This window comes from Triticum dicoccoides, chromosome 1B (assembly GCF_002162155.2).
Source record: "Triticum dicoccoides isolate Atlit2015 ecotype Zavitan chromosome 1B, WEW_v2.0, whole genome shotgun sequence".
NCBI lineage: Eukaryota > Viridiplantae > Streptophyta > Magnoliopsida > Poales > Poaceae > Triticum > Triticum dicoccoides.
Genome location: NC_041381.1, coordinates 567,126,536 through 567,145,423, shown reverse-complemented (window position 1 = coordinate 567,145,423; position 18,888 = coordinate 567,126,536). Strand labels below are relative to the sequence as shown.

The window sequence follows — 18,888 nt, the reverse complement described above, 5'->3', positions numbered from 1 at the left end:
GCTAGCTAGTTTCATATAAGTGCACCATGTGTTGGGGAACGTAGTAATTTCAAAAAAAAAATCCTACGCACACGCAAGATCATGGTGATGGTATAGCAACGAGAGGGGAGAGTGTTGTCCACGTACCCTCGTAGACCGTAAGTGAAGCGTTATGACAACGTGGTTGATGTAGTCGTACGTCTTCACGATCCGACCGATCCAAGTACCGAACGTACGGCACCTCCGTGTTCAGCACACGTTCAGCTCGATGACGTTCCCCGGGCTCCAATCCAGCAAAGCGTCGGGGATGAGTTCCGTCAGCACGACGGCGTGGTGAACATGATGATGTTCTTCCGGCGCAGGGCTTCGCCTAAACTCTGCTACGATATGACCGAGGTGGAATATGGTGGAGGCGGCACCGCACACGGCTAAGGAACGATCCGTAGATCAACTTGTGTGTCATGGGGTGCCCCCCTGCCCCAGTATATAAAGGAGCAAGGGGGAGGAGGCCGGCCCTAGGAGGGGGCGCGCCAAGTGTGGAGTCCTACTAGGACTCCCTAGTCCTAGTAGAATTCCACCTCCCTTGTTGGAGTAGGAGAAGGGGAAAGAGGGGGAGAGGAAGAAGGAAAGGGGGGTTGCGCCCCTTGTCCAATTCGGACCAGAGGGGGGGCGCAGGCCTCCTTCCTTTTGGCCTCTCTCCTCTATTCCCGTATGGCCCAATAAGGCCCATATACTCCCCGGCGAATTCCCGTAACTCTCCGGTACTCCGAAAAATATCCGAATCACTCGGAACCTTTCCGAACTCTGAATATAGTCGTCCAATATATCGATCTTTACGTCTCAACCATTTCGAGACTCCTCGTCATGTCCCCGATTTCATCCGGGACTCCGAACTCCTTCGGTACATCAAAACTCATAAACTCATAATATAACTGTCATCGAAACCTTAAGCGTGCGGACCCTACGGGTTCGAGAACAATGTAGACATGACCTAGAACTATTCTCGGTCAACAACCAATAGCGGAACCTGGATGCTCATATTGGCTCCCACATATTCTACGAAGATCTTTATCGGTCAAACCGCATAACAACATACGTTGTTCCCTTTGTCATCGGCATGTTATTTGCCCGAGATTCGATCGTCGGTATCCAATACCTAGTTCAATCTCATTACCGGCAAGTCTCTTTACTCGTTACATAATGCATCATTCCGTAACTAACTCATTAGCTACATTGCTTGCAAGGCTTATAGTGATGTGCATTACCGAGAGGGCCCAGAGATACCTCTCTGACAATCGGAGTGACAAAACCTAATCTCGAAATACGCCAACCCAACATGTACCTTTGGAGACACCTATAGTACTCCTTTATAATCACCCAGTTACGTTGTGACATTTGGTAGCACCCAAAGTGTTCCTCCGGTAAACGGGAGTTGCATAATCTCATAGTTACAGGAACATGTATAAGTTATGAAGAAAGCAATAGCAACATACTAAACGATCAAGTGCTAGGCTAACGAATGGGTCATGTCAATCACATCATTCTCCTAATGATGTGATCCCGTTAATCAAATGACAACTCTTTTGTCCATGGCTAGGAAACATAACCATCTTTGATAAACGAGCTAGTCAAGTAGAGGCATACTAGTGACTATATGTTTGTCTATATATTCACACATGTATCATTGTTTCCGGTTAATACAATTCTAGCATGAATAATAAACATTTATCATGATATGAGGAAATAAATAATAACTTTATTATTGCCTCTAGGGCATATTTCCTTCACCATGGTCACCGTAAAGGGGTTCCCCTCCTTTCACCTAGATTAGCCTACACCACGTAGAAGATTTTTGGAGGTTCTTGTCAAAATCACCATGACCATCATCAAAACTCATCAAGTTTCCTAACTCAGCAAGCATCCTCAACATTCTAATCCTCTATATTCTCCATATATAAAGAAAAGGCAAGGCACGAAGTAGGGTTTCATCCATCTTGGAGGCTTGTAACAGTTGGATATATCGTGTGTCCATGTTTTCTGTGTTCTAGACCACCTGGTATTCTAACATGACGCCCCCTCGACTACAAATTCCATGTACTCCCTCTAGTACTACTGTTAGGATTGATGTAAAATCATGCTTGAAAGTTGAGATATCTATATAATGTTGTTTTGACTAAAATGGTATTTTATTTGCGTACCTTTACCCCCAAGCAACACATTGATTTAAGTTTTTCCCACTTCATTTTCGTTACAGGTGTGCCGTGGTTATGTTTCTTTTCGTGTTACCCATTTTCTAATCAAACACCTTGCTAGATTGCATCCAGTACCGATCAAGGATATGCCACCAGATACACCATGGCAGCCGCCACCACCTGACTGGCTTGCCTTGTCAGCGGTTGGTTCTTATTCAACGGAAGAAGGCTCGGCGGGAGCAGGCATGATCCTACGGGATAACTTTGGCTCTATCATCTTTTCATCATGCCAACTATTATTCTACTTTAACAACGCTCTCGGGGCGGAAATTCAAACTATTAAGATAGGAATGTCTATGGCTATTGATAGGTCTAAACTTCTGATCTTAGTACAATCAGACTCGGTGGTGGCTCTTTCTTCTATGACTGATGCCTCACTTGACAAATTATCCAATGGTCAATTGGTCAGGGAGATCAAGAACTACATGCTGCAGAGTTTAAACCTGTGAAGATCCTGAGGCAACAAAACAAGGTCTCACATTGTCTTGCTAATTACGCCCGAACGGCTTGTAGCACGGTTTGTTGGTAGCAAGGGTCGCCCTCCTTCATGCATAATTTTGTAATAATTAACACTAATGTATGGACTTTTATTTAGATACAAAGGAATTTTTTTTGTCTCATCTCATTAATAAAGGTGTAAAGTTGCTCGATTGAACGAGCGAAACCATTACAACAGTCTAGACAAGACAAGTCGGCCAACATGGCTATCCACACGAGTACAATCTTTGAGATTGTCCCCAAGAGTCATCATGGTCACCTCCACGAGCTAGCGACTCTGATTTTCACATAGACAACCATCAACACAGCCCTTGTTGTACTAGATGCTTACCCGTGCAAGCGACTAAACAACCCTCACTCGGGCGCAGGAAATTGCTGGAGAAAAGCATCGGTCCTACGTTGAGTTCTTGTATAATGGGAGGTGCTTAGGGGAGGTGCTTAGAGAAATAAATAAGGCTTTTCTTATGCATCGGTGCTTATTTATACATGATAGACGCTTAACTAAGCGTCTCTCCTGTAGAAATAGGCACCGGTGCTTCAGAAAAATCCAATTAATTTTTCTAAGCATCTCTTTTTTTTAAACATCTTTCTAAGCACCTCCCATTATACAAGGCCTGATCATGCTCTTGCAACTGAACACCACTTTTTTCTAAAAAGGAGGTTGAAAGTTGAAACCCATCTATATGTCCATAACATAGGGTGGGGCACGAGAATCCCTTGAACAAGCAGGAAAAGACACACTACCAAAACCCAATAGCAAAGCATCTCCGCTTGGAGCCGAACAAGAGGTCGCACCAATCTGATCCAGATTCGCCGTCTCGGCATCCCCACGGCAGGAATTGGCGGAAGCCGCAACCGAAGACGACTTCAAGATGATGCCTTCAGAAAAGGCCACGACGCAAGATGCGCCGCCATCGCCCGTCCCGGGAGACCTGGACAAGGGTTTGAGTTGTGCGCTCAGCTGTCTTTTATCGCCGGTGTCGCTCATACCATTTGGTCCGGCAACGGCGCGAAGACGACGCACCGGCAGACCGGGCACGTGGAGTGCTCGTGTAGCCACGGGTCGATGCACTGCTGGTGGAACATGTGCAGGCACGCCGGCAGCCGCTTCACCGTATCCCCCTTCTCCACCTCCACGAGGCAGACCGCACACTCCGACGCGCCGCCGCCGCCCTCTGGCTGCTCGTACGCCAGGACGTCATACGCAGTCGCCAACCGCGCGCCGCCATGCGCTGGCGGCTCCCGGGCAAGCGCCGGCATGTGACTCCGCTGTATTTGGTCCAGAAACTGCGGCAGGGCGCCGCCGACAACGGCGCTGCTGCTGCCGCTCCGGCCCCGTAGCCTGGACCGGCAAGGCAGGCAGAGAAGCCGGCTCGCGCCGCGCAGGTGATGCAGGAGCGCTCCGTGAGCAGAGGCCAGGCACCGGCGTAGCGCGGACCACGGGAAGAGGACCCCGCAGAAGGCCGTGTACACGCTGGCACCGACGCCGACCCAGAAGAGGAGGAAGACCGTGAGCACGATGATGGAGCCCCTGCTGTGGTCGGGCTTCCGCGCCAGGTTGACGAGCGCGTAGAGGATCATGGCCGTGCCGCCGATGCAGACGGCGTTGACGATGGCCAGCGCGTACGCGCGGTGGAAGCAATCCACGGCCATGGCTTCCCGTGCCTCTGACCGCCTGCCGACTTGTTCACTAGCAATTCACTGGCCGATGGGCACGCTATTTCTCGAGAATCCCGACGTCTTTGCGGGGATGCCTCGTGAGTCTTGGCGCAAGAATTCCGCTGCGTACAGACGAAGCAAGCAACGAGCCAACCATCGGAAGAAGAGACAACTGACCGAGCGGTTGATGTCATATGTGTGCATATCTTAATATGGTCGGCAGCGTTTCTACGGCGACCTTATGCATTTAGAAATGCGCAGAGACTGCGATCGGTTTTTTATTTATCTCTTTTTCGCGGGAAATTCGCGATCGATGTAGTACACGTTTTTTTTTTGAAGCATATCGATGTAGTACAAGTTTGTTTGTTGGTGCTGGAAATTCGCATGATTTGGCCCCTCCGTGAATCTATCAGTGTTCCGAAACGTAAAATAGATAAATAAGCGGATGTGCTAGCTGAGTTTTAGTATGGTCTCACGCCCATTACCGTCCGATTGGACCCCGTGGAGATTCGTGTTGTTGTCCGTAGGCTTGTGTTGCTATTTGTTCGGTTAGGCTAATCATAGCGGAGAGTAAATTAGAATAGTGTCATCTACGTATAAGTTTTGTCCAAAGTTAAAATATCTCTATTTTAATCATATATAGAAAAAATTACCAACATTCACAATGCCAAATCAATATTCTTGGATTCATTATGAAATGTAGATATTGATATTTTTATACTGTAAATTTGGTCAAACTTTGCAATGTTTAACTTGACACAAATCTAATACACGGAGTAAAAAGGACAGGAGGAAGTACTACATTTATGATGTAAAGTAATATAGAAGTAGGATAATAGAGTTTCCGCAAAAAAAAAGTAGGATAATAGAGGATTGCATTTATTAGATTGTAGACTCATTTTACTTTGGGTTACGTTATGTTACTCTAAACACCCCTCTCCTCATTAACTACATGTCACTTAAGCAAACTTGTCTCGATAGAGAGCCACGCCGGTGAGCCTCCATACTATTTTTTCCTTTTTTCGCCACCAACCGAGGTAAGCTTCCTACTCCGGGAGGAACCAGCCCACCTCTACCCTCCCCGTGCTATTTTTTCCTTTTTGTATTTCGTTATTATTTTTATTTATTTTTCATTTTTTCCTTTTTTTCATCATGTTTTTGTTCAGAATTTTCACAACTTATCAAAAATTATTCAAGATTTAAAAAAATCCATTTCAAAAATTAGTTGGAAATTTCAAAAAATATTTGTGTTTTTCATTCGGGAGTTTCAAAAAATATTCCAGTTTCAAATTTTTCATGAATTTCAAAAAAAATCATGCTCTCAAATTTTGTTCAGGTGTTTTAAAAAATGCTCCTGCTTCAAAAATTGTTTGGATTTCAAAATGTTTCCATATCAAAAATTGTTTGCAAATTAAAAAAATGTTTGTGTTTTCAAAACTTGTTCAGGAGTTTCCAAAATTGTTCGCATTTTCAAATTTTATTTGGGTGTTTCAAAAAATGCTCACGTTTCAAACCCTGTTCGCAAATTTCAAAAAATATTCATGTTTCCAAATTTTGTTTGAGAATTTTCAAAAAATGTTCCCGTTCCAAAAATTGTTCGCGTTTAAAAAAAAATTGGAATCTAAAAAAAGGGTCCCTTTCTGGAAAAGAAATCATGTTCTCATATTTTTTGGGGGATTTTCAAAAATATTCTCGTTTCAGAAATTGTTTGTGATTTTTTAAAAAAATTGTGTTTTTCCAAAATGTCAGTTAAATTTATTTATTTTGAAAAGTGTTTGCATTTCATAAAGCATTCACGTTCTTTTCTTTCAAAAAATTGTTTTGTGTTCAAAATTTCAAAAACGTTCAAATCTGCGTTGGTATTGGTTCATAAGGTTTTGCGCTGCTTCGAAATTAAGAATGGTTAAGAGGGAGGTCGGGTGTTCGACCCCTCGGGGTCAATATTTTTGGAGCCCTACGCTAGCTTCATGGGCTAGCCTAGTCGGAAATCCTCCTATGTCGTGGCAGATAGTAGCTCCCGTCAAAGCCCAAGCATAATTTTACAACACGAAACAAAGCTAGTGGGCCAATGAGGGGGTTATGTGGTTAGAGAAACAACTGAAATAGGGATTGTCTCAAAAAAACTGAAATAAGGCTGAGACAACACAATGGGTGACGTCAACTAAGGTAAGGTGAATCATACCAAACTATAACTCATCTAGATGAGTCTAGTCACTCCCATAAATAAAGGTGTGTACTACTCAAAAAGATAAATAAGTGTGTGATTCGAGGGTGAAATTGGATTGTGACAGAGTCGAATCTGTCAGATCTCGGGTAGAGGGTTCCAAGTTGGTGATCTTGACATGATGGTAATAGATGAAGAAGGGACACAGTGTTTACCAGGCTCATGCCCTCTCAAAGAGGTAAAACCCTATGTCCTACTTGTATTGTATTGATTGTGGATGGGGTACAAAGTACAAGTTGATCTACCTCGAGATCGTATGTGAAAGAATCTACCTCTACGATCTAAACCCCTTAGCTTATATAAACATCGGGGTATCTAGGATTACACCTTTGTCGGTTACATCTTGGGATAAACATGTCAAGGATTACAGTGTGGCTTGGTGTTGGGCATCTTCTGTTGTGTTTGCCATGTTGGCAAGAGTGGACGTGGCTCTGGTTGCGTCGTGTTTTTGTGCAGGCTAGGGCACTAGGGCCTGTTTGTATCTGTTTTCCTTCGGTTTTTAATAAGTAACTGGACTCCAGCCTTTTTTAATTAATGAAAAAGGCAAAGCTTCTGCCTTTGTTTCAAAAATAAACCTTGTATCCGCTACTACTAACCAGGCGCAAAAAGTAAATTACACCTTGTGCGACCGGTTGCTTACGCATAGGAATTTTGTGGTGACATCCTAGCTGAATTTGTTCTCTTCCGTTCACGTCCCAACCGCGACGACGGTTTTAATAGTACTATCCAGGAAATCTGTTGAGTATATGTGTTGTGCATATTTGTATATTGGGCCCACTTTATAGTTTTTTGTATAGTTGAGGTCGTAGCCCACCTCGTGTACATTATATATACGTGTCGGATTTTACCTCTTTGAGATGAATTCATACATCATACATGATATCAGTTTCCGGGTTCTAACCCTAGTCTTCCGCCGCCGCCGCCACCCAGCCGCTGCCGCCTGCGCGCCTCCCGGGCCGGTCGCCGCTGCCGAGCCGCCGCCTCGCGCTCCCCCGCTCGGCCGCCGTTTCTCCCTGCCGCGAGTTACCAGCCGCGCCCGATTCCCATCGCTACTCAGCCGCCCGCTTAGTCCACCCGCGCCGTTCGCTAACCCGCATCGCCCGCCAGCCGCCAGCCGCATCGCCCGCCCGCCTCGCTCACCAGCTCGCCTGCTCGCCAGCCGCATCGCCCGCCCGCTCGCCAGCTCACTCGCCTGAAGCCGCCGCTGCCTTCCCGCCTCGCCAGCCGCTACTGCCACCTGCGTCGCCGAAGCCGCCGCCCGTCCCAAACCCTAACCCACTACACCCTCGCGCCACCCCGAGCCGCCCTAGCCGTCATGTCGTCCGTCACCTCCTCCGCGTCCACTAACTCCAACCCGTTCGTCGACGCCAACCGTCCTGACATGAACGACATCCGCAATCTCAACATCTTCGAGTGGGTACCGGTTCGTCCCTCCCAGACGGACTCCTCCTACTACACGTGGAAGACGTATTTTTCCCTCGTGTTCCAGGAGTATCATCTCATCGACCACGCATCCATCGCTTTCGTCTTTCTTGTCTTACTCAGGTGATCTAATTAATGGGCAAGCCCCACTCGATGGCACCGTCGACTCCAGCCTCATCCCCGAGTTCCATGATTGTTCCACCATCGACACCACGATCATCCGCTGGTTCTTCCTCACCATCTCGCCGGACCTCTTCCAGACGGTCGTGCAGGACGGTTATGATGCCTGCGTTGTGTGGACCAAGCTGAATGGGCTCTTCATCGACAACCAGCGCCGGCGTCGTGTTTTTTTGCAGCAAGAGTTTTTTGGGTGTCACCAGGACAATGATGTCTACTATGCAACTTTATTCTTGTAGACACGTGTTGTGCCTCCAAACATGGAGTTTTGTAGGACACTAGCAATTTTTCCTCAAGTGGATGACCTAAGGTTTATCAATCCTGGGAGGTGTAGGATGAAGATAGTCTCTCTAGAGCAACCCTGCAATCAAATACAAGAAACCTCTTGTGTCCCCAACACACCCAATACAATGGCAAATTGTATAGGTGGACTAGTTGGGCGAAGAAATGGTGATAAAAGTGTAGTATGGATAGTAGATATGAGTTTTTGTAGTGCAAACAATAAAAAAAAGCAAGGTAGTAAATAGTAAAATGGAGCACAAACAGTATTGCAATGATGGAAAATGAGGCCAAGAGTGCATACTTTCACTAATGCAATCTCTCAACAATGCTAACATAGTTGGATCATATGATTATCCCTCAAAGTGTAATAAAGAATCACTCCTGAGTTCCTATATGCAGAGAACAAAAGATAGAAATTGTTTGTAGGGTATGAAACCACATCAAAGCTATTCTTTCCGATCAATCTATCCTAGAGTTCGTACCTAAATAACAACAAGCTATTCTTTCCGATCGATCTAATCAAGAGTTCTTACTAAAATAACACCATATGATGCATATCAACCAACTCTAATGTCACCTAGATACCCCAATGTCACCGTGAGTACCCATGAGGTAATTATACAATATGTATCAAACAATTTCAGATTCATAATACTCAATCCACACAAAGAACTAGAAGGAGACCCCAAAGTTTCTATCAGAGAAAAGATAATAAAAACGTGCATCAACCCCTATGCATAGATTACCCCTAAGTCACCTCAGGAATCCGCAAGTTGAGTGCCATAACATATATCAAGTGAATCAAAATAATACCTCATTGTCACCAAGGGTATTCATATGCAAGACATATATCATGTGTTCTCAGATCTGAACATTCAATCTGACAAGACAAACTTCAAAGGGCAAAGACTCAATTCATCACAATATGTGTAGAGAGGGGAGAAACATCATATGATTCATCTATGTTAACAAAGCCCATGATACATCAAGATCGTGACATCTCAAGATCACGCGCGCGAGAGAGAGAGATTAAACACATAGCTACTGGTACAAACCCTCGGCCCCGAGGGTGGACTACTCCCTCCTCATCATGGTGGTCGCCGGGATGATGAAGATGGCCACCGGTGATGATCTCCCCCTCCAGCAGGGTGCCGGAACGGGCTCCCGATTGGTTTTTCATGGCTACAGGGACTTGCGGCAGCGGAACTTCTGATCTAGAGTTATTTCTGATGGTTTCTCTATTTATAGGAATTTTTGGCGTCGGTCTCACGTCCATATGGGCCTCGAGATGAGCACGATACAGCAAGGCATGGGCAAGGGCCCAGGCGCGCCCCGGTGGGTTGTGCCCTCCTCGTGGCTCTTCTGGCCCTCCCACAAAGCATTGAGGGTCTCTTTTGTTCCAAAAAATCGTCAAAAAGTGTCGGCTCATTTGGAGAACTTTCATTTATGCACAAAAAACAACACCACGGTAGTTTTGCTAAAAACAATGTCAGTCCGGATTAGTTCCATGCAAATCATACTAAAACCATATAAAATTATTGTGAACATGGCATGAATACTTCATAAATTGTAGATACGTTGGAGACGTATCAGCATCCCCAAGCTTAATTCCTACTCGTCCTCGAGTAGGTAAATGATAAAACAAATAATTTATGAAGTGTGAATGCTAGAAAAGTGCACAAGTTTGATCAATGACCATTTCAATCACTTTTCCTAGCATCGTAACAACAATTCTTTCTTATAAAACTTATCATAACCAAGTAGCAACCAATTCACATGTTAAGGTTCAAATAATGAATTCTCTTGAAATTCAACAACCTATTTTCTTAGTCACCAAACAATTGCAATTCAACTTATTCAACAGAGTCTAAGTAAGAGCTCCACATACTCAACCATCATATAGTCTTCTATGATTGCTAACACTCACCGCATACACATGAGCAAAACGTTTCAACCGGACACATAGAAAGATAGGGGCTTATAATTTTGCCTCCGAACGTATTCACCTCAAGGGTGATGTCAATAATAATAACTCATGCTATCCATATCCAACTGGATATATGTGCCTAGATCTTTCCTCACCACATGATGCTTGCCAAAAAAGAAAAAGAAAAAGGAACAAAGAGAAAAACTTTGACTCTTTGCATAAAAGTAAATACTGAAAAGTAAAAGATAGACCCTTCACAGAGGGAAGCAGAGGTTGCCATGCACTTATTTGTTTGTATGTTCAACCCCTTAGTGAAAAAGAATGTCACGTTATATTGCCCCTTATGATAGCAACCTTTATTATGCAGTTTGTCACTTTTATTCTTTGCCGTCACAAGTTCGTACAATGCTCAATTTTCTCTTACACTAAATGATCTAACACTTTAAGAAGCAATTTTTATTGCCTTATTGCACCAATGACAAATTACTTGACAGATCTTGCTCAATCCTTAGGTAGGTATGGTGGACTCTTGAAAATAAGATTTGGGTTTAAGGGTTTTTTGGATGCACAAGTAGTATCTCTACTTGGTGCAGAATTTTTGGCTAGTAAAGATGGGGGGCAAGAACCACATGTTGAAGGATCTATGACAATATAACTTCTATGTGAATATGAACAAACATAAATCATTACGTTGTCTTCCTTGTCCAACGTTAACAATTTTGGCATATAATATTTTGATAGGGGCTCACAATCACAAAAGATTTCCAGGATAGTGTATTTGCATGTGAAAGTTCTCTTCCTTCTACTAATAATTCATGAATTGCTTGTTTGACCAATATTGTGATTGTCAAGCTTCAAAAGATTTCACTTTCTAAACCCAATGTGAAGCTACCACTAGGCAGGATATGAACATATAATTTCAACTTGATGATATTCAATTCATTCAACAATTTACTCATAGGATATAAGTGAAGCATGAGAGTAAATGACAAACTACTCCAAAAAGATATAAGTGAAGATCAAGTGAGTAGTTATGTAAATGGGTAGCTGATACGTCTCCAACATATCTATAATTTGTTATTGTTCCATGCTGTTATATTATCATTCTTGGATGTTTTACAATCATTTTATATCATTTTTTGGTACTGACCTATTGACATAGTGCCCAGTGCCAGTTGTGCTTTTTTGCTTCTTTTTTACATCGCATAAAATCGATATCAAACGGAGTCCAAACACAGAGAAACTCCAGGAGGATTGTTTGGGACCAGAAGACATCCGGTGGGCCAAGAAAGCACCTGGGGGGTGGCTCGAGGGGAGCAGCACCCACCAGGGTGCGCCAGGAGGCCCAGGCACGCCCTGGTGGGTTGTGCCCACCTCGGGTGCCCCCTGAACCGCCTCTTTGCTCTATAAATACCCCAATATTCCATAAACCCTAGGGGAGTCGACGAAAATTAATTCCAGCCGCCGTAGAGTCCAGAACCACCAGATCCAATCTAGATACCGGCCCTGTTTGGATCCATGGGTTAGAGTTAGTTTGGGTTAGTTTGGACTCAACTAACCCAAAAGTATCCAAATAGGAGGGTTAGTTTGGGTTAGATGCATCTAACTCATCCGAAAAATCTAACCCACCCAAGAGGTGCTTATTCGGGTTAGTTCTTCTCGGGGCCATTAAAAAACACATTTTTCTCTCGCTCTTCCTGCAGCATATCCTTCCCCACTTCCTCAAAACATATTGTCCTCTCCCTCCCTCCCTCTCGCACCGCTCGTGAAGGCGCCTCACCGTATCCGTGCTCCATCTAACCCTGCCATCCAAACACCTCTTTGGTTAGAGTTAGTTCAGGATTAGTTCAGGGTTAGAATCTAACTCTAACCTCTATCTGAGTTGGAGTATCCAAACAGGGCCACCATCATGGAGGGGTTCACCACTTCCATTGGTACCTCTCCGATGATGTGTGAGTAGTTCTTTGTAGACCTACGGGTCCATAGTTAGTAGCTAGATGGCTTCCTCTCTCTATATTGATTATCAATACAATGGTCTCTTGGAGATCCATATGATGTAAGCCTTTTTGCAGTGCGTTTGCAGGGATCCGATGAACTTTGAGTTTATGATCATATCTATGTTTTTATGCAGGAAAGTTATTTGAGTCTTCTTTGATCTCTTATATGCATGATTGCTTATAGCCTCGTATTTCTTCTTTGATATTTGGGTTTTGTTTGGACAACTTGATCTATTTATCTTGCAATGGGAAGAGGTGCTTTGTAGCGGGTTAGATCTTATGGTGCTTGATCCCAATGACAGAAGGGGAACCGACACGTATGTATCGTTGCTACTAAGGATAACAAGATGGGATCTATATCTAAGAAAATAGATAAATGGATCTCGTCTACATCATGTCATCATTCTTATTGCATTACTCTGCTTCTCCATGAACTTAATACACTAGATGCATGCTGGATAGCAGTCGATGTGTGGAGTAATAGTAGTAGATGCAGGCAGGAGTCAGTCTACTAATCTTGTACGTGATGCCTATATAATGATCATTGCCTAGATATTGTGATGATTATTTGAAGTTCTATCAATTTCCCAACAGTAATGGTTTTCCCACCGTTTGCTATTTTTCTCGAGAGAAGCAATTAGTGAAACCTACGGCCCTCGGGTCTCTTTTCATCATATTTTCCTTTGCGATCTATTTTCCTTTGCATTTATTTTTCAGATCTATTAAACCAAAAATAAAAAAAATACCTTGCTGCAATTTATTTGTTCCGCAATCTATTTATCCTATCTACCACTTTTACCTCATGTTATTTACCTATCTTGAGGTGTCGTACCCGAAAGGGATTGACAACCCCTTTAACACGTCGGGTTGCGAGTATTTGTTATTTGTGTGCAAGTGCTATTTACGTGGTGTGAGGAGGTTCTCCTACTGGTTCGATAACCTTGGTCTCATCACTGAGGGAAATACCTACCGTCACTTACTGCATCATCCCTTCCTCTTTGGGAAATACCGAGTAGTTCTAGTAGACATCAAAAGGAATTTCTGGCGCCGTTGCCGGGGAGGATCTTCAACATCAACCAAGTTCCTAATCACAAATATCATCTCCTCACAATTTACATTATTTTCCATTTGCCTCTTGTTTTCCTCTCCCTCACTTCACAAAAATTTGCCGTTTTATTTGCCCTCCTTTTCGTTCGCCGTTTTCTCGTCAGATCTGTTTTTGAGTGCAATCTTGTTGTGAAGTCATCATGACTCAAGAGAATACCAAGTTGTGTGATTTTTCAAATACCGACAACAATGATTTCATTAGCACTCCGATTGCTCCTCCCGCCACTAGTGCGGAGTCTTGTGATATTAATACTGCTTTGCTAAATCTTGTCATGAAAGATCAATTTGCCGGTACTCCTAATGAGGATGTCGCATCCCATCTTAACACATTTGTGGAACTATGCGATATGCAAAAGAAAAAAGATGTGGACAATGATATTGTGAAGTTGAATTTATTTCTGTTTTCTTTGCGAGATCATGCAAAAATTTGGTTTTCTTCTTTGCCTCACAATAGTATCGATTCTTGGAACAAGTGCAAGGATGCTTTTATCACTAAGTATTTTCTGCCCACAAAAATTACTTCCCTTAGAACCCAGATCATGAATTTCAAGCAACTTGAACATGAGCATGTTGCGCAATCTTGGGAAAGGATGAAATTGATGCTAAGGAATTGCCCAACTCATGGGTTAAATCTTTGGATGATCATACAAAAAATATATGCGGGATTGAATTTTGTTTCTCATAATCTTTAGATTCCGGCGTGGGGGGTACTTTTATGGAAATTACTTTGGGTGAAGCTACTAAATTGCTAGACAATATTATGGAAAATTACTCACAATGGCATACCGAAAGAGCTCCTACTAGTAAAAAGTCAATTCGGTAGAAGACATAAATTCTTTGAGTTAAAAAGTTGATGCTCTTATGAAGTTGGTTGCCAATAAAAGTGCTCCTATTGATTTTAATGATGTGCCTTTGTCTACTTTGATTGAGCAAAATAGTGATGCCATAGATGTGAATTTTGTCTCGCGAAACAATTTCAATAACAATGCTTATAGAGGTAATTTTAATCCTAGGCATTTTCCTAGTAATTCCTCTAATAATTATGGTAGTTCATACGGTAATCCTACTTATAATAATAATAATAGAAACACCTTTGATCTTGAGAACAATATTAAATAATTTATCAATACACAAAAGGCTTTCAACACTTGAATAGAAGAAAAGGTTAATAAAATTGATGATTTGTCTAGAAGCGTTGATAGAATTTCTCATGATGTAGAAACTCTCAAGATGAAATTTTTTGTGCCTAAAGTTTAAGAATCAATTAAATCTCTTTATGTATCTATGGATGAAAGTAAGAAAAGAACCGCTATGCTTAGAGCTAAAAGAGAATTTTTAGAAAGAGCATTTTCTAGTGATTACTAGCATAAAAGTGATGAAGATCTTAAAATGATTGGTGTTTCTTCAATTGATTCTTTGTTTAATAAATTTTAGATGGATGAAAAAGGGACTAGAGAAGAGTCAACTTTAGTTAGAAGGCGTCCCTATGATTCGGAGGGTGAAAATATTGTTGAAAATTTTGATAAAAGTGTGTTTGAAGACGTCAAGACTTTAACTAGTGATGTGCCCACTATTTTGGATTACAAAGACTTTAATTGTGATAGTTGCTCTCTGGTTGATTGTATTTCCTTTTTGCAATCCATGATAAATTCACCCCATCCTTATGAACAAAATAAAGCTTTTACTAAACATATTGTTGATGCCATGATGAAAGATTTTGAAGAAAAGTTGGAATTAGAAGTTTCAATTCCTGGAAAATTGCATGATGAGTGGGAACCTACTATCAAAGTCAGGATTAAAAATTATGAGTGTTTTGCTTTGTGTGACTTGGGTGCTAGTGTTTCTACAATTCCAAAATCTTTATGTGATGTGCTTGGTCTCACCAATATTGAAGAATGTTCTTTAAATGTGCGCTTGGCGGATTCTACTATTAAAAAGCCCATGAGAAGAATTAATGATGTTCTTATTCTTGCAAATAGGAATTATGTGCCCATAGATTTTATTGTTCTTGATATTAGTTGCAATCCGTCTTGTCCTATTATTCTTGGTAGACCGTTTTTGCGTACTATTGGTGTTGTGATTGATATGAAAGAAGGCAATATTAAATTTCAATTTCCACTAAGAAAGGGAATGGAACACTTCCCTAGAACAAGAATTAGGCCACCATATGAATCAACCATGAGGGCATCTTATGGATCTAGAACCAAAGATGACAAAACTTAGATCCTACGCGTTATGTCTAGCTAGGGGCGTGAAACGATAGTGCTTATTGGGAGGCAACCCAATGAATAAAGTTTATTTTTGCTTTTTTCTTTCTGTTCTTGTGTGTTATCACAATTATTCTACTGTTATGATTGTGTTTTTTGTGTTTTAATTAGTGTTTGTGCCAAGCAAGGCCTTTGGGAAGACTTGGGTGAAAGTTGATCTGATCTTGCTGAAAAACAGAAACTTTTGCGCTCACGAGATTATTTGTAATTTTTAACAGAAGCGTGATTTTGAGTTGATTATTTTTGAATCAGATTAATAGACAAATTCCTCACGTCCACCAATTTATTTCTAATTTTTTGAGTTACATAAGTATTTGAAATATTCAGATTGCTATAGACTGTTCTGTTTTTGACAGATTTTATTTTGTTTGCATTGTGTGCTTGTTTTGATGATTCTATGGTTTTCTTTGATGAATTTTTGCCATAGAAAAGTTGGAATACAGAAGATATCATGCAAAAACAAAATAATAATAGGTTTTGAATAGTACTTATAGTAGTGGTTTGTTTTGTTATACTAACGGATCTCACAAAGGTTTTGTTTGAGTTTTGTGTGATTGAAGTTTTCAAGTTTTGGGTTATCTTACGATGGATGAAGGAATAAGGATTAGAAAAGGGCTAAGCTTGGGGATGCCCGAGGCACCCCAAGATAACATTCAAAGAAGTTGCAAGCAACTAAGCTTGGGGATGCCCCCGAGTGGCATCCCCGCTTCCTTCTAACAACCATCGATATTTTACTTCAAACTATATTTTTATTCATCACATAATATGAGTTTTGCTTGGAGCGTCTTGTATGATATGAGTCTTTTCTTGTTTTGCTTTGTGTTTTAAGTGTTGAATCCTTGCTGGACACACCCTTTTGAGAGAGCCAAAATTATGTTATGCTTGCTCCTATGCTTTACTTAAATTTTTAGAGCCATGGATTTGCTCTAGTGCTTCACTTATATCTTTTTGAGCACGGTGTGCTTTGTTATTTTTGAAGAAATGCTCTCATGATTCACTTAGATTTGTTTGAGAGTTAGTAAAATTTTAAGAAATTCTCTCTTGCTTCACTTAGATTATTTTGAGAGAAAGAAAAATTATGCTCATGATCTTCACTTAAATTTGGAGCTTATCAAAAGCAACATATGAAAATAGTCCCAAAGTGATAGATATCCAAGGAGGATATAATAAAAACTTTCATGAAGATCATTGGAAAAAATAAACTTGATTCTTAGTAATGGTTTTTAGATATGACGATATGATATGTGAGTTATGTTGATGAGTAATTGTGCTTTAGTAAGAATATTGGTGTTAAGGTTTGTGATTCCCTATGCAAGCACGAAAATCAATAGTTATGCATGAAATTTATATCCTACTTATGGTGCATTATTCGGTGTTACTTATGCTTAATTCTTGGGTACGAGATTTTTCGCTTTTTGGTTGGTCGCTTCTCAATCTTTTTGCTAGCCTTCATTTTGCACTAAGTATGATCACTACGTGTGCATCCAAACCCTTTAAACCAGATTTGCTATATGAGTCCTCTATACCTACCTATATGCGGTATTTCCATGCTGTTCTAAGCGAATTTGCATGTGCCATCTCTAATTTTTAAAATAAATGTCTCTTTTGTGTGCTCTACCGCTCGCGAGGCGGTGAAGGGTGACCAATATTTTCCATGCTAGATGTGTTATTCTCACGATGAGTGTTTATTCACTTGTCATTGCACGAGAGTACGACAAAGGTATTAGGGATGCCCAGTCCCGAAATGAAAAATGAATTTACTTTATGTTGTCAAATAATAAATTCCTTGGAAAGTGTTGGTATGGAGGGCAACCGTGGATTTGGCTAGACATGGAAAGTGAAAGTAATGGTGGAAAAAGGAATAAACTTTATTTTCTATTTGGGAATCGCCTATGATGTATCTAGCATGGAAAGTGTTGGGATGCTCCAAGTCGTTTTCGTTGGTGTGAAAAGTATGCCTCTCAAAAATATTTTTATCTCTCAATTTAAGCTTTGAGCTCTAGCACCTCTACAAATCCCTACTTACCTCCGCGAAGGGCCTTTCTTTTACTTATGCAATTTTTATTTTGAATTTGAGTCTCCATCTTCTCTTATAAAGCACCAACTAAGGGGCACTATGATCGTATTTGAGCATTGGGTGTAGCTAATATTCGAGAGTATTTCATGAATGGATCAATGATTGAGCATAATGGGCCAGGGATAACTTGCTTTAGTGTTGATATTTTGAAAGACATGGTTGCTTGTTGGTATACTTGAGTATTAAAGTCTTCATGTCAAAACTAGACTATTGCTTTGAATCATATAAAAGTCCATATGTCCATGCTATAAAGAAAAGAAATGTGATGAACACGTTAGGCAGCATTTCACATCAATTTTTTTGGTTTTTATCATTTACCTACTCGAGGACGAGCATGAATTAAGCTTGGGGATGCTGATATGTCTCCAATGTATATATAATTTTTTATTGTTCCATGCGCTTATATTATCATTCTTGGATGTTTTACAATCATTTTATAGTCACTTTATATCATTTTTTCGGTACTAACCTATTGACATAGTGCCTAGTGTCAGTTGCTGTTTTCTGCATGTTTTTTACATCGCAGGAAATCAATATCAAACGGAGTCCAAACGCAGCGAAACTCCTGGAGGATTTTTGTTGGGCCAAAAGACATCCAGTGGGCCAAGAAAGCACCTAGGGGGGTGGCTCGAGGGGAGCAGCACCAACCAGGGCGTGACAGGAGGCCCAGGTGCGCCCTGGTGGGTTGTGCCCACCTCGGGTGCCCCCTGAACCGCCTCTTCGCTCTATAAATACCCCAATATTCTAGAAACCCTAGGGGAGTCGACGAAAATCAAATCCAGCCGCCGCAGAGTCCAGAACAACCAGATCCAATCTAGACACCATCACTGAGGGGTTCACCACTTCCATTGGTGCCTCTCCGATGATGCATGAGTAGTTCTTTGTAGACCTACGGGTCCATAGTTAGTAGCTAGATAGCTTCCTATCTCTCTATTGATTGTCAATACAATGGTCTCTTGGAGATCCATATGATGTAAGCCTTTTGCGGTGCTTTTGTTGGGATCCGATGAACTTTGAGTT

General features: G+C 41.7%; 1 protein-coding gene across 1 annotated transcript; it reads right to left on the bottom strand.

Moving 5' to 3' along the window:
• Positions 1–3,251: 3,251 nt before the first annotated feature.
• On the bottom strand, positions 3,252–4,670 carry LOC119308585 (E3 ubiquitin protein ligase RIE1-like). Its single transcript, XM_037584717.1, has one exon. The coding sequence runs from the start codon at positions 4,380–4,382 to the stop codon at positions 3,714–3,716; it is 669 nt and encodes a 222-aa protein (XP_037440614.1). The 5' UTR covers positions 4,383–4,670; the 3' UTR covers positions 3,252–3,713.
• Between the last annotated feature and the right edge of the window lie 14,218 nt (positions 4,671–18,888).

What these genes read in the sequence shown, in the direction of transcription:
- LOC119308585 (XM_037584717.1), bottom strand. Translation starts at nt 4,382, where the DNA reads ATGGCCGTGGATTGCTTCCACCGCGCGTACGCGCTGGCCATCGTCAAC.